The sequence below is a fragment of the Callorhinus ursinus genome, unplaced genomic scaffold, assembly GCF_003265705.2.
Source record: "Callorhinus ursinus isolate GAN/ISIS: 27379988/994484 unplaced genomic scaffold, GSC_fseal_2.0 scaffold111, whole genome shotgun sequence".
NCBI classification, from domain to species: Eukaryota; Metazoa; Chordata; class Mammalia; order Carnivora; family Otariidae; genus Callorhinus; species Callorhinus ursinus.
In genome coordinates, this window is record NW_027397173.1 from 1,074,053 (window position 1) to 1,088,053 (window position 14,001).

General features: G+C 45.4%; 1 protein-coding gene and 1 long non-coding RNA gene across 4 annotated transcripts in view; one reads left to right on the forward strand and one right to left on the reverse strand.

Annotated features, from left to right (window-relative positions):
- ABHD12 (abhydrolase domain containing 12, lysophospholipase) overlaps positions 1–14,001 on the reverse strand; it is a 101,734-nt gene that overhangs the window by 17,096 nt on the left and 70,637 nt on the right. For all 3 annotated transcript variants that reach the window (XM_073889638.1, XM_073889637.1, XM_025876985.2), the window contains exon 3: positions 8,227–8,332. In XM_073889638.1, coding sequence (XP_073745739.1) covers positions 8,227–8,332 — 106 coding nt within the window. The remainder of the gene's footprint in view (positions 1–8,226; positions 8,333–14,001) is intronic.
- On the forward strand, positions 445–8,332 carry LOC141371863 (uncharacterized). Its single transcript, XR_012377136.1, has 2 exons — positions 445–804; positions 7,539–8,332. It is a non-coding gene; the product is annotated as an uncharacterized lncRNA (long non-coding RNA).

A 14,001-nucleotide genomic window follows, 5' to 3' on the forward strand; every position in this document is an offset into this window, starting at 1 on the left:
GTCTGTTTTTGTGCCAGTATCATGCTGTCTTGATGATCACAGCTTTGTAATATAGCTTGAAGTCGGATATTGTGATGTCCCCAGCTTTGGTTTTCTTCAACATCCCCCTGGTGATTCAGGGTCTTTTCTCGTTCCATACAAATTTTAGGATTGTTTGTTCCAGCTCTGCGAAAACGGCGATGGTATTTTGATAAGGATTGCGCTGAATGTGTAGATTCCTCTGGGCAGCATAGACATTTTCACAATGTTTATTCTTCCAATCCATGAGCACGGAATGTTTTTCCATCTCTTTGTGTCTTCCTCAATTTCTTTCAAAAGTGTTCTGTAGTTTCTAGAGTATAGATTCTATACCTCTGTGGCCAGGTTTATTCCTAGGTATCTTATGGTTTTTGGTGCTATTGTAAATGGGATTGATTCTTTAATTTCTCTTTCTTCTGTCTCATTCTTAGTGTATAGAAATGCAACTGATTTCTGTGGATTGATTTTAAAACCTGCTACTTTGCTGAATTGCTGTATGAGTTCTAGTAATATTGGGGTGGAGTCTTTTGGGTTTTCCACATAAAGTATCATGTCATCTGTGAAGAGAAAGAGTTCAACTTCCTCTTTGCCGATTACACAGATGCCTTTCATTTCTTTTTGTTGTCTGATTGCTGTTGCTAGGACTTCTAGTACTATGTTGAATAATAGTGGTGAGAGTGGGCATCCCTGTCGTGTTCCCGATCTTAGGGGAAAAGCTCTCAGTTTTTCCTCATTGAGAATGATATTCACTGTGTGCTTTACATAGATGGCTTTTACGATATTGAGGTATGTACCCTCTATCCCTACACTATGGAGAGCTTTAATCAAGAAAGTATGCTGTATGACACATGAGTGTGGACAACTATCATTAAAAAATTTTGGAAATTCTGCCTTCTCCAAAATTTAACTGAAAATATATAGAAGAAACCAGAGGTATTTTATAATTGATTTATATTTTATAATTGATGTTTTGTATAATGCACTGAAGAGGACAGAATTTTTTTGAAAACATTTTTTAAAAAACCAAAAAAGTAGGATGGGAAGTATACAGCTTTAGGAATCAGAATCTTGACAACACTCTGCCTTTTGTCACCTTAAGCAAGTAGCATTTAACCCCTTGTAGACACTGTTTATTGCTCCAGAACAAATGAAATAATACATTTGTATATAAAACTGCTTTGTGCAAAAAAATGTGCTTTGTGCATTATAACATGCAATATGGAATTAAGTTAAATAGAATTTTAGGTTCTCTTCTGGAGGCCATGCCCAACCAGGGAGATTTGTTAGAATATAGGAGGGGCCAATGAAGGAGAGGTATGCAAATATTAGGGTATGATTTGTTAGAAAAACAAAAGTACCACATTTTTATAATAAAAATATTGGAGAGTGTAAAAAAAAAGTATGCTGTATTTTGTCAAATGCTTTTTCTGCATCAATTCAGAGTATCATAGGGTTCTTGCCTTTCTTTGACTTATGTAGTCTATCACAGATTGGTTTGTGGATGTTGAACTATCCTTGCAGCCGAGGAATAAATCCCACTTGGTCGTGGTGAATAAACCTCTTACTGTATTGTTGGATCCTATTGGCTAGTATCTTGGTGAGAATTTCTGCATCCATGTTCATCAGGGATATTGGTCTGTAATTCTCCTTTTTGGTGGGGTCTTTGGTTTTGGGATCAAGGTAATGCTGGCTTCTAGAGTTTGGAAGTTTTCCTTCCATTTATATTTTTTGAAACAGCTTCAGAAGAATAGGTATTCATTCTTTAAATGTTTGGCAGAAGTCCCCTGGGAAACCATCTGGCCCTGGACTCTTGGTTTCTTGGGAGATTTTTATTTACTGCTTCAATTTCCTAGCTGGTTATGGATCTGTTTGGGTTTTCTATTTTTTCCTGTTTCAGTTTTGGTAGTTTATATGTCTCTAGGAATGCATCCATTTCTTCCAGATTGCCTAATGTGCTGGCACATATTTGCTGATAATATGTTCTTATAATTGTTTATATTTCTTTGGTGTTGGTTGTGATCGCTCTTCTTTCATTCATGATTTTATTTATTTGGGTCCTTTCTCTTCTCTTTTGGTAAGTCCGGCCCGGGGTTTATCAATCTTAAAATTCTTTCAAAGAACCAACTCCCAGTTTTGTTGATCTGTTCTACTGTTCTTTTGGTTTCTATTTCATTGATTTCTGGTCTAATCTTTATTATTTCCCTTCTACTGGATTTAGGCTTTATTTGCTGGGCTTTTTCCCCCAGCTCCTGTAGGTGTAAGGTTAGGCTGTGTATTTGAGACCTGTCTTGTTTCTTGAGAAAGGTTTGTATTGCTATATACTTCCCTCTTAGGACCACCTTTCCTGCGTCCCAAAGGTTTGGAACAGTTGTGTTTTAAGTTTCATTAGTTTCCATGAATTTTTAAATTCGTCTTTAGTTTCCTGGTTGACCCATTCATTCCTTAGTAGGATGCTCTTTAGAATCCATGTATGTGAGTTTTTTCCAAATTTCCTCATGTGATTTAGTTCCAGGTTCAAAGCATTATGGTCCAAAGATATGCATGGAATAATCTCAATCTTCTGGTACTGGTTGAGACCTGATTTGTGACCCAGTATGTGATCTATTGTGGAGAATGTTCCACGTGCACTTGAGAAGATGTGTATTCTTTTGCTTTAGGATGGAATACTCTGGATATATCTGGGAAGTACAGTCCAGTGTGTCATTCAAAGTCCTTGTTTCCTTGTTGATCTTCTACTTAGATGATCTGTCCATTGCAGTGAGTGGGGTGTCCCCTACTACTGGGGCACCTGGGTAGCCCAGTCAGTTAGCATCTGCCTCCAGCTCAGGTCATGATCCCAGGGACCTGGGACCGGGGATCAAGCCCCGCATCAGGCTCTTTGCTCAGTAGGGAGCCTGCTCCCCACCCTTGTGCTCTCTATGTCAAATAAATAAATAAAATCTTTTAAAAAAATAATAAAGTCCCTTACTATTATTATATTATTATCGACGTGTTGTTTAATTTTATTATTAACTGGTTTATGTAATTGGCTGCTCCCATTTAGGGGTATAAATGTTTACAATTGTTAGATCTTCTCGTTGTAAAGAAACTTTAATGATGATATAGTGTGTTTCCTCATCTCTTATTACAGTCTTTGGCTTAAAATCTAATTTGTCTGATATAAGGATTGCTACCCCAACTTTCTTTTGATGTCCATTAGCATGATAAATGGTTTTCCACCCCCTCACTTTCAATCTGGAGGTGTCTTTGGGTCTAAAATGAGTCTCTTGCAGGCAGCACATTGACGGGTCTTGTTTTTTTATCCATCTGATACCCTGTGTCTTTTGATTTGGGCATTTAGAGTAACTATTGAAAGATATGAATTTAGTGCCTTTTTATTACCTGTAAAGTCACTGTTTCTGTACATTGTCTCTGCTCCTTTCTGGTCTATGTTACTTTTGGGCTCTCTCTTCACTTAAAGAATCCCTTTTAATATTTCTTGCAGGGCTGGTTTAGTGATCACAAATCCTTTCAGTTTCTGTTTGTTTGCCCTGGAAGCTTTTTCTCTCCATTTTGAGTGACAGCCTAGTTGGGTAAAGTATTCTTGGCTCCATTATTTTTCTCATTTAGCATCCTGAATATATCATGCCAGTCCTTTCTGGCCTGCCAGGTCTCTGTGGATAGGTCTGCTGCCAGTCTAATGTTTCTACCCTTGTAGGTTACAGATCTCTTGTCCTGAGTTGCCCTCAGGATTTTCTGTCTTTGAGATTTGCAAGTTTCACTATTATGTCGGGGTGTTGACCTATTTTTATTGATTTTGAGGGGCGTTCTCTGTGCCTCCTAGACTTGAATGCCCATTTCCTTCCTCACATTAGGGAAGTTCTCTGCTATAATTTGCTCCAATATACCTTCTGCCCCCCCTCTCTCTTTCCTCTTCTTCTGGGATCCTAATTATTCTAATATTGTTTCGTTTTATGGTATCACTTCTCTCTCGAATTCTGCCCTCATGATCCAGTAGTTGTTTATCTCTCTTTTTCTCATTTGGTCTTCTATATCACTATTTCGTTCTTCTACCTCATTTATCCTAGCAATTACAGCTTCCATTTTTGATTGCATCTCATTCATATCCTTTTTGTTTTCAACTTGGTTAGATTTCATTTCTTTTATTTCTCCAGAAAGGGATTCCTGTAGTGTCTTCTATGCTTTTCTCAACCCCAGCTAGTATCTTTATAATTGTTATTCTGAACTCTAGTTCTGACACCTTACTTAATACTGATTAGGTTCCTGGCAGTCAGTACTGCTTCTTGTTCTTTTTTTTGAGGTGAGTTTTTCGTCTTGTCATTCTGTCCAGAGAAGAATAGATAGATGAGAGAACAAAATACTAAAATGGCAACAATGACCCCAGAGAAATATACACTACAAATCAGAAAAGACCCAAAATTGAAAAAAATAAAAGAGAGAGAATATAATCAGATGTGATCAGAACAGAGCAATATAGTGGATTCTATATTTTGGTCTGTTTATTAGAAAACTAGATCCCAAAATTGTAAAGGAAGAAAAACTTATATACATACAAAAATAAAATTAAATAGAATGAAAGGATAGAACATAACTATAAGGATGAAAATTTAAAAACCCTTTAACAAAAATAAAAAAACAAGGAAAAGAGAGAATACAATCAGACAGGTGAAGAGAACAGAGCCAGACACTAGATTCTGGGTGTCTTGGGGGCTGTTTGTTAGAAGAAACTGCATCCCAAAATTGTTAAGGAACAAAAACTTATATATATACAAAAATAAAATTAAATATAATGAAAGGATAAACTGTAACTGTAAAAATGAAAATTAAAAAAGATTTAAAAAGAAGAGTTGATAAAATAAGAAACTGGCTGAAAAGGAAAGAGAAAAAAATAAAATTCAAAGACTAAAGAATCATGGGACAAAAATCATGAATTCTATATACTATTTTCCACTAGCGCTGGAGTTTTGCAGTTCTGTGTATTCGGTAAACTTGGGTCTTAGCTGGATGTTCTTGCTGGTTTTCTGGGGGGAGGGGCCTGTTGCGCTGATTCTCAGGTGTCTTTGCCCCTGGGCAGAATTGCACTGCCCTTGCCAGATGGCCAGGTTAAGTAATCTGCTCCGGATTGCTTGCTCGCTCTGGCTTTTGTTCCCTGAAGGCTTTCTGCAGCACAGCTTTAGAGAATGAGAATAAAAATGAAAATGGCGGCCTCCCAGTCTCCGGGAGTCAGGGCCCCACTCCTCAGCGCACCCTCAGGGAAAGCAGTCAATCACTCCTGTCTCCAGGGTCTCAGTTCACATTCCGTGCTCACCTAGCCTGTCACCGAGCGTTTCTATCTCAGGCATGCGACCCTGTTTGGAGTCTCCAAACTCAGCAGATTCCTGCAGTGCATACCAGCGCTTCTCCTCTCCACGGAGAAATGTGGTCTCCCTACGGCTCTGCTGCTTGCTGGGAACCTGCTTGGAGAGCACTCGCCCAACCATGCCACGGTTCACGGTATATGGCAATCCCGAGCTGAGAGCCCACTCCTGGGCTCACTGATTGCAGCCAGCTTCCCCGCTCCAATACCTGGGAGCTCTGCTGCACTCAGGCACCCCTGGTCTTCCTGTGACCCCGAGGGTCCTGAGATCACACTGTCCCAGAGAGGGTTCCACCGCCCCCCCGCCTTAGCCACTGGAGCGACGTCCCTCAGCGGAGCAGACTTCTAAAAGTTCCGATTTTGTGCTCCGCGGCTCTATCACTTTCCAGTAGTCGGTTTATGGAGGCTCCCTCCCCCTGCGGTTTATCTTCCCATATATCACCTGGGATCCACTTCTCCGCACCTCCTACTCTTGCAGAAAGTGGTCGCTTTTCTGTTTGTAGAGTTGAAGCTATTCTTTTCTTACATCTCCAGTTGAGTTCGCTAGTGTTCAGAATGATTTGAGAGCTATCTAGCTGAATTCCTGGGACCAGACGAAACTAAGTCCTCCACCATCTTGGACTATCTAGTCTAAGCTGTACACAATTTAAGTCACAACGGACATAAGATAGTTCATGCTGTCATAGGTGATAATTCAGTGACACTGATCATTATGAGCTGGACTAGAAGCTGGACACCCTTAAAGCACCATTTCTAACGTACAGCAGATTCCAGAGCCTGCTCACAAGGCATCTGGGAGCAGACCCATCTCTGTAGGAGGAGATGCTGCAAGCCAACATGTTACATGGATGGACTGGTGTCAGTTCGGTTCACCCCACACTGGACTGGGCAGGTGCACTCAGTCTCTCTGGCCAGAACTCTCCCTCAGGGAGATGCTCCAGTTAATCTGAAGTGCTGCTGGGCCCCAGCTGGCCTGCAGGTCTGTGCCCTGTACTGGCATGAGGATGCTGTGGGCCCTCGGGCAGCAGTAGGCCTTGTTCTTAGCCTACTAAGAATAAGTAGGCTATTCATACATCAAATACTGTTAATTGCTGGGGAGGGTCCGAATGAATAGGTTTTTCTGTAAAACACATTCACATTTATTAGCAAGAATGCTTACAGATATTAAATGGCCATTTTTAAATTTTCTACTTAAGTTTCAGTATTTTACTTCTTCTTTTTCTTTTTAGAGGGCAGAGGAGAGAGGGGCAGAGAGAGAATCTTAAGCAGATTCCAGGCCCAGTGCGGAGCATGACATGGGGCTCAATCTCATGACCCTGAGATCATGACCTGAGCCAAAATCAAGAGTCAGATGCTTACCAACTGAGCCACCCAGGTGCCCCTTAGCATTTCACTTCTAACGTTTCTTTGACCCATTCCAGAGGATCGCATTTTGGGTGGTTCTGATTCTGACCATAATGATCACTCTACAGCAATTATAAACCCATGGGACCAAAAGGCACATTTTAAAAGTCCTGGACGCTGATGACTTCCAGGAGCCAGCTTACCCCAAACCTGATGCTCTTGACAAAGGCCCGGGAAGCTCCCAGCCAGAGGAGAGGGACCCTATTCCCAGGGCTCTCCTGCCCCCTGCCAGATGGAGAGCTTGTGCTCACAAACAGATAGCTAAGAACAAGGCCTACTGCTGCCCGAGGGCCCACGGCATCCTCATGCCAGTACAGGGCACAGACCCGGGCAGGCCAGCTGAGGCCCAGCAGCATACAGCCTGGCTGTCACTAACTTGAGTCTTGCCATTGCTGTCACCCAGTACAACCTTCTTGGGTGACTGCCGTAGGAGCTTTCAGCCTAAGTATAAGCAGCACAAACATCCCTCCTGCAATAGACTGCCCTAACCACTACCCAAGGAAGAGATCCCTAACAAACCCCTGTCCATGTCTCAAAGCATAGACCACACTAACCAGCAGGAGGGCTGACCAATTCCTACCAGATAGCTCTGAGCAAAACACATCAACCTTCTGACTGAGGACACAAGAGCAAAGTGTCCCATGCACACACACTGGTCAGTAAATGTAAGATTAAATTAAACCAGAAATAACAAAAGCCTAGTCCCAGCATTAATTGCTAGAACAATAATCTCCCTTCCCATTTTATGTTCTCTACCCAGGACTATTAGATATGGCTGAACTTCCTCACAGCCCACACTGGGAAGCCACCCACAGCATTTTGTTTAGAAGCATCTCACGTACACAGCAGTTTTCTGCAAGGGCAGAGAGGACGTCATGGTTGCTGAAAGAGAAACCCAGCTACATAAAGGGGCAGTGATGCCAAGCTGCTTCAGAGAGAAGAAAGAAAATGCCACAGAAAAGTTGGTCAATTTTAATTTAGTTGTTCAGAAACACCCACTTGTCCATAGGGAAAAGCAGGAAAACATATTCCAAGGAGACAGAAAGAAGTCACAGAGCTTAAGTCCCGTTTAAATTTTGGCTCAAAAAAGTCAATACAAGAAGAGAGCAAACACCACCATTATCAGTGGCTGTAAGCACTATGCATGGAAGAAATCCAGCTGTTTTCAAGTTCCCTTCTCTGAGAAGAAAGGGTGTATCTCAAATCTGTGCTCATGATTCTGTGCTCATACTTTTTTTCCCCCCTGGAAATAAGGCTCTCTTCCACAAACAGCCTGGTTCACAAAGCTGTCGATGTTTGAAAACCTCAGAACAGATCTGATGCCATCTCATCGTGCTCCATTAGGATCAAATTTAGCCAAGATATCTGCTTTGGAAACGGAAAGTGGGAGGATAAAAACGGACAAGCGATCGTCTTGGACAACACTGGCCACGCCGCTGGTCACTCACCAGACTCCAATGGTCACGTCTTCCTCTGGCTGGAGGTAGTAATTACACGTGTGATTCAAACCTTGATCCTGCGGTTTTTTCAAGTCAATGAAATAGGGAACCCTCACTGTGGGGGACAAAGAGATGGAAACCAGGATTAGTGCGGGCAGATGGACACACACGTGTACACGCACAGAGCAGAGGTGAAGCTCTCAGGAAATGCCAAGTCTTTTCCAACCCAAGATTGCCAGGTACACAGGGCCCTTGGCCTCAGGTGCAGGGCTGGGTGAGCGAGCGCTGGAACACTGTGGGCACACCTGGCACAACCTCTAGCAAGGATGAGTCCGAGTACAGATGGACCCCCTGATGGTTGTTCAAGGTGAGAAGCCACAAGTGAGGGAAGGAAAGATCCCTGTGGGGCCTGAGGGACATGCCGGCCACGAGAGAGGCTGGAGATGGGGAGGCCAGCCAAGCCTGGCTAAGCCACAAGTGAAGTCTGGAACCTGGGTGGTGGTGGGAGGAACAAGGGGAAAGGTGACAGATGGGTGGTGTGTTCTGCAGCCAAGGCCACCAGACTTGGTGACCAAGTGAATGTAGGTGTGAGTCAGTTAAGTGGGGTCCTGAAGTTTCTAGTGCTGTCACTTCATGCAGACATGACAGCAGAAGATGAGGTTTGGGCGCAGGGAATCCACAGAGCCCATCTAGAGTTGAGTGACACCAAATGGAACTGTACAACAGGAGCCCTACATTTAACAGGTCACCTGCCAACAGAGCAGAATTCCATAATGTGCCCACACTATGGAAAATCCAGGGGCCATTAGCTGGAGACCAACTAAGACCCAATGCCATGGGGGAGCGTCCACGAACTATAGGTTGGAAAGCAGAGGAGTGAGATGCCCAGATATGCTGCATAGTCCCACAATGTTACTGTAAAAACAAGCCAATGTATTCCACATCACAACCCACATGGGACTCAGCAAGAAATAAAGGAAGACACAGGTCAGGCTGTTACCAAAGTATGTGTGTGCACACACACGTGCACGCATGCATGCATGGGCAGGTGGGGATATTTAATTTTTCCTTTATATACTGTTGCGCTTTTACTGCTTGTGGTGAACACAATTTTTTTAAAGCTATATTTAGTCAAAAATTGAAAAACTTAATTTTTTTGTTTTGAGAGAGAGAGCATGCGAGCAGGGTGTAGGGGAGTAGGAGAGGGAGAGAGATAATCTTAAGCAGGCTCCAAGCCCAGCGTGGAGCCCAGCACAGGGTTCAATCTCATGTCCCTGAGATCATGACCTGAGCTGAAATCAAGAGTCAGAGGCTTAAATGACTGAACCACCCAGGCGCCCCAAAGACTGAAGAACTTAAAAAAACAACAACAACAAAAAACCCAAAACCTTAAGATTTACTCACTTCATCAAATGGCAACTCCCAAAGGGGGTAAGGACAAACAGCAGGATGGTCCTGGCCTCTAGCCAATCCCACCTTGTATAAAAGAGTCACACACCTCTGTACAGTTTTCTTTGGTGAAGAGAGTAGTCTCATTACATGACTGCATATACCCACATGGCGCCAAGCCAAACGTGCTCATCTCCCACTACCATCCTGTTCCTGAGCCACAACCTTTGATCTGCTCCCTCAGGGCCTTTGCACTTGCTGACCTCTCTGAGTACTCTCCCGTCACATACCTGCACATTTAGCTCTCACTCCTCCAATGCCCACTGCAGCTCACTATGCATTTGCTGAAGAAATGAAATACCCACTCATGAGGACATAGGGAGGCACACATGCTCCTTCCCCAGAAATTCCCTGAGCATTTCAACCATGCAAGGAGATAAATCCTCCCATGAGGGCTGCCACTTGTACCTTCAGCTTCTTAATCCACCTCTTCACCAAGGAGAAGGCTAAATTTTTTAAACTTTAATTATGACTTTCTCTCAAAAGAAAAAGGGCCATCAAAGGAGGTGGCATCACATGTCCTGGTGCTCCTGCCATGCTGGCCCCATACTGCGCGCGCTCTCCTGCGGCGCCTCCTGCGATGTGCACACCAGCTCTTCCACCTCAGAGCTCTTGTTAGGTCACCAGCTCCCACGGCACAGACCTGGCAGCACCCAGCAGCCTGACTCCACAGCCTGCACTCTTGACTAATCAGACAGGAAGGAAGTTCAATGGCTCTGATACGAACTGGCCCTCAGGTCGTTTTCAGGATACACTGAAGTCCCAACCCCCAGCCCATCAGAATGTGACCTTATTTGGAAATAGGGTCTTTACAGAGACAATCAAGCTAAAACAAGGTCATAAGGTGGACTTCAATCCAGTAGACCTGGTGTTCCTATCAAAAGGGAAAACTGGGACACAGACACAGACAAGGACAGAGGAAGACAGTGGAAAGACACCAGGTGGAGTGCGTGACGACAGAGGCAGAGGCTGGAGTGTGCAGCTACAGGTCGAGGGACACCACAGACTCCTGGCCATCACCAGAGGCCTGGAGGAGGCCAGGAAGGACCGTGCCCAGAGTCTCAGAGAGCGTGGCCCTGCTGACACCTCGATTTCAGGCTTCCAGGCTCTAGAAGTGGGAGAGAATAAATTTCTGTTGTTTTAAGTCACGCAGTTTGTGGTATTTATTACACCTGCCCCCAGGGACCAAGGCAGCCATGCTACGGAGGTCATATTCTGGCAACGGGCCTCAGAGAAGGTTCCTGACCAGACAGAAGGCTGGCAAGGGCCTGTTTCCCGTGCTGTTTCAGATGCAGGTATCTACTCCTGCGATCTCTCTTCTGGGACACTGTCTTGTGCTGTGGGAGCTGACAGCTGCAACTTCATGTGCCCGTTCATCATCTCACAGCTGTGAAGTGAAATGACCTCAATAAAACCGAAAACCGGGGCGCCTGGGTGGCTCAGTCGTTAAGCGTCTGCCTTCAGCTCAGGTCATGATCCCAGGGTCCTGGGATTGAGCCCCGCATCGGGCTCCCTGCTCAGCGGGAAGCCTGCTTCTCTCTCTCCCACCCCCCCTGCTTGTGTTCCCTCTCTCGCTGTGTCTCTGTCAGATAAATGGATAAAAATCTTTCAAAAAAAAAAAAAAAAAACTCTGAAAACCCCAAACCCCGTGCCCACTCTTCAACCCCACACCCAGATTCCCTTAATTCTGCTCCTGAGACTGGAATTACCCACCCCCAGCCCCCATGCCAAACAGAAAGTGGGTGTCATCAAGGGCTGAGGGCACTTGGCTTCCACTGGCTCAGCTCTCAGGCCTCAGTGGGTTCTGGATTGGGGGAGAAGGTAGCCAAGCTACTTCCACACAACCCCACAGCTCCAAGGGAACTCCCTACCTGTGAAAACTGTTTAATGAGGATAAGCAGCTAATCCCAAAAGCTTCTAGGCCTGAGAAATTTAGAAACTGAGAAGCCAGATTCTCCTCCAGGAGGACCTCATTCCACAAAACTTGTCTTCCAGTCCACTTTTATTTCTGTTTTAGAAATAACCGTGAAAAAGAAGGCAGTGAACACGCCGAGTCCAGCAGATGCCACCAATGTGCCTTTCTTCCCATGGGGTTCCTCTGGAGAGTGGAGGTCCATGGTCGGCCCAGGGGGTCAGACAGCTCCAGAGAGGTGTGGCCAGAGGAACCACTGGTAACTACTGGTCTGAGTAAGCAAAATGCCACAAAGGGACAGGGTCAAGGGGTGCAGGAGGAAGGTGGCAGGATATGCCCAGGCCAGAACACACCTCACTCCTGCTGGCCAGGAACAGCTAGGTACCAGGGCCCTCTGACCTCCTGTGTTATCCCTTGGCCCGATGACCCTCGGGGCCCTGCTTCATTCACAGGGTTGGAGGAGGGACACAGCACAGGGCCCACAGGGCCCATGGCAAGGGCAGGAGTGAGGAGTCTGGGACAGTGACCCAGCCCCTCACTGCTAGCTATACAAGTTCAGCGTCACATACAGCTTAAGTGCACAACCTGGGAACCCAATACACACATGCTGTGTCCACAGGCTCGCAAGACACATCCAGCTGCTTCAACCCCACCTCTGGCTTCCCTTCCTTCTCATTTTTCATTATTCACCCTCTGGCTGCACTGTCATTTACTGGCAACCACATACCAATGGGCATGATTTAGAGAGGATCCTGCACAAGTGGTGTTCAGTAAATAACCACTGAGGACACGACTGAATGAAAAACAACCTATTCTATCATCCCTTCTTTAGTCCACCTGCAAAATACATGATAGGGTGAGAGGCTACAGCTACTTAGCCATAATGGACACTTTTGACTGCCTGAGGATTTTAAATATCGGGGCTACTTCTCATCCCAGTCACTGAGGCACTAGAAGAGGTGTCGTGTCAACAAGGGGAGGGCAGAGGGCTCTCTGGGTTTTATCAAATTCTAACACTGTGATGGGGGCTGTAGGGGTTTCCATAAAAGGAAAGGGGATAAGAAAGGAAAATAGCAGGGAGGTTCCTCAAAAAAATTAAAAATAGAAATACCATAGGATCCAATAATTCCACTACTACCCAAAGAAAATGAAAACACTAATTTGAAAGGACACATGCACCCCCAAGTTTACTGCAGCATTATTTACAATAGCCAAGATATGGGAGAAACCCAAGTGTCCATGAATAGATGAATGGACAAGGACAATGTAAAACCCCCTCAACACACACAGACTATTACACAGCCATAAAAAAGGACAATATCTTGCCATTTGTGACAACATGGATCGACCTAGAGGGTATAATGCTAAGTGAAATAAGTCAGGCAGAGAAAGACAATTACCGTATGATTTCACTCATATGTGGAATCTAAAACAAAAACAAAAACAAATGAATAAACAAAAAGCAGAAACAGACCTGATCTGTTTGTAAACACAGAGAACAAACTGATGATTGCCAGAGGGGAGAGGCATGGGGGGATGAGCAAAATAGGGGAAAAGAAGTGGGAGGTACAGGCGTCTAGGTCTGGAATGAGTAAGTCACAGGGATGAAAGGCATGGCATGAGGAATATAGCCAATGATATTGTAATCACATATATGGTAAAAGATGGTGGCTACGATGATAGGCAAGATGGCGGAGGAGTAGGAGACCTAGATTTCGTCTGGTCTCAGGAATTCAGCTGAATAGGGATCAAACCATTCTGAACACCTACGAACTCAACAGGAGATCGAACAGGAGAGTAGCAACAACTCTCTGAACAGAGAAGCGACCACTTACTAGAAGGTAGGGCGTGCGGAGAAGTGAATCCGAGGCGATATTCGGGAGGATAGACGGCGGGGGAGGGGCCTCCGCCGCCGCTTCTGGCAAGTGATAGAGCCGCGGAGCACAAAATCGGACCTTTTAGAAGTTGGCTCGGCGGAGGGACGTCGCTGCAGTGGCTAAGCGGGGGGTGGAATCCTCCCGAGACAGTGTGGTCTCAAGACCCTTGGGGTCACGGAGAGACCGGGGGTGCCTGAGTGCAGCAGAGCTCCCAGGTATCGGAGCGGGGAAGCCGGCTGCAGAGACAGAGCAGAGTCGCGGGCTCTCAGCTCGGGGTTGCCATAAACTGTGATCTGCGGCCCAGTCGGGGCACGGCTCCCCCAGCAGGGACCCAACAAGCAGCAGATCCGGGGAGACTCCCCTTCCTTCCCGGGGAGGAGCGGTGCGGGAACGCACTGCAGGGATCTGCTGGGTTTGGAGACTCCGTGCGGGGTCGGGTGCCAGAGATAGCAACGCTCGATCACGGGCCGGGTGAACACGGAGTGCGGCCGGAGACCGGGGACACGGGAGTGACTGCTTTTCTCTGGGGACACACTGAGGAGCGGG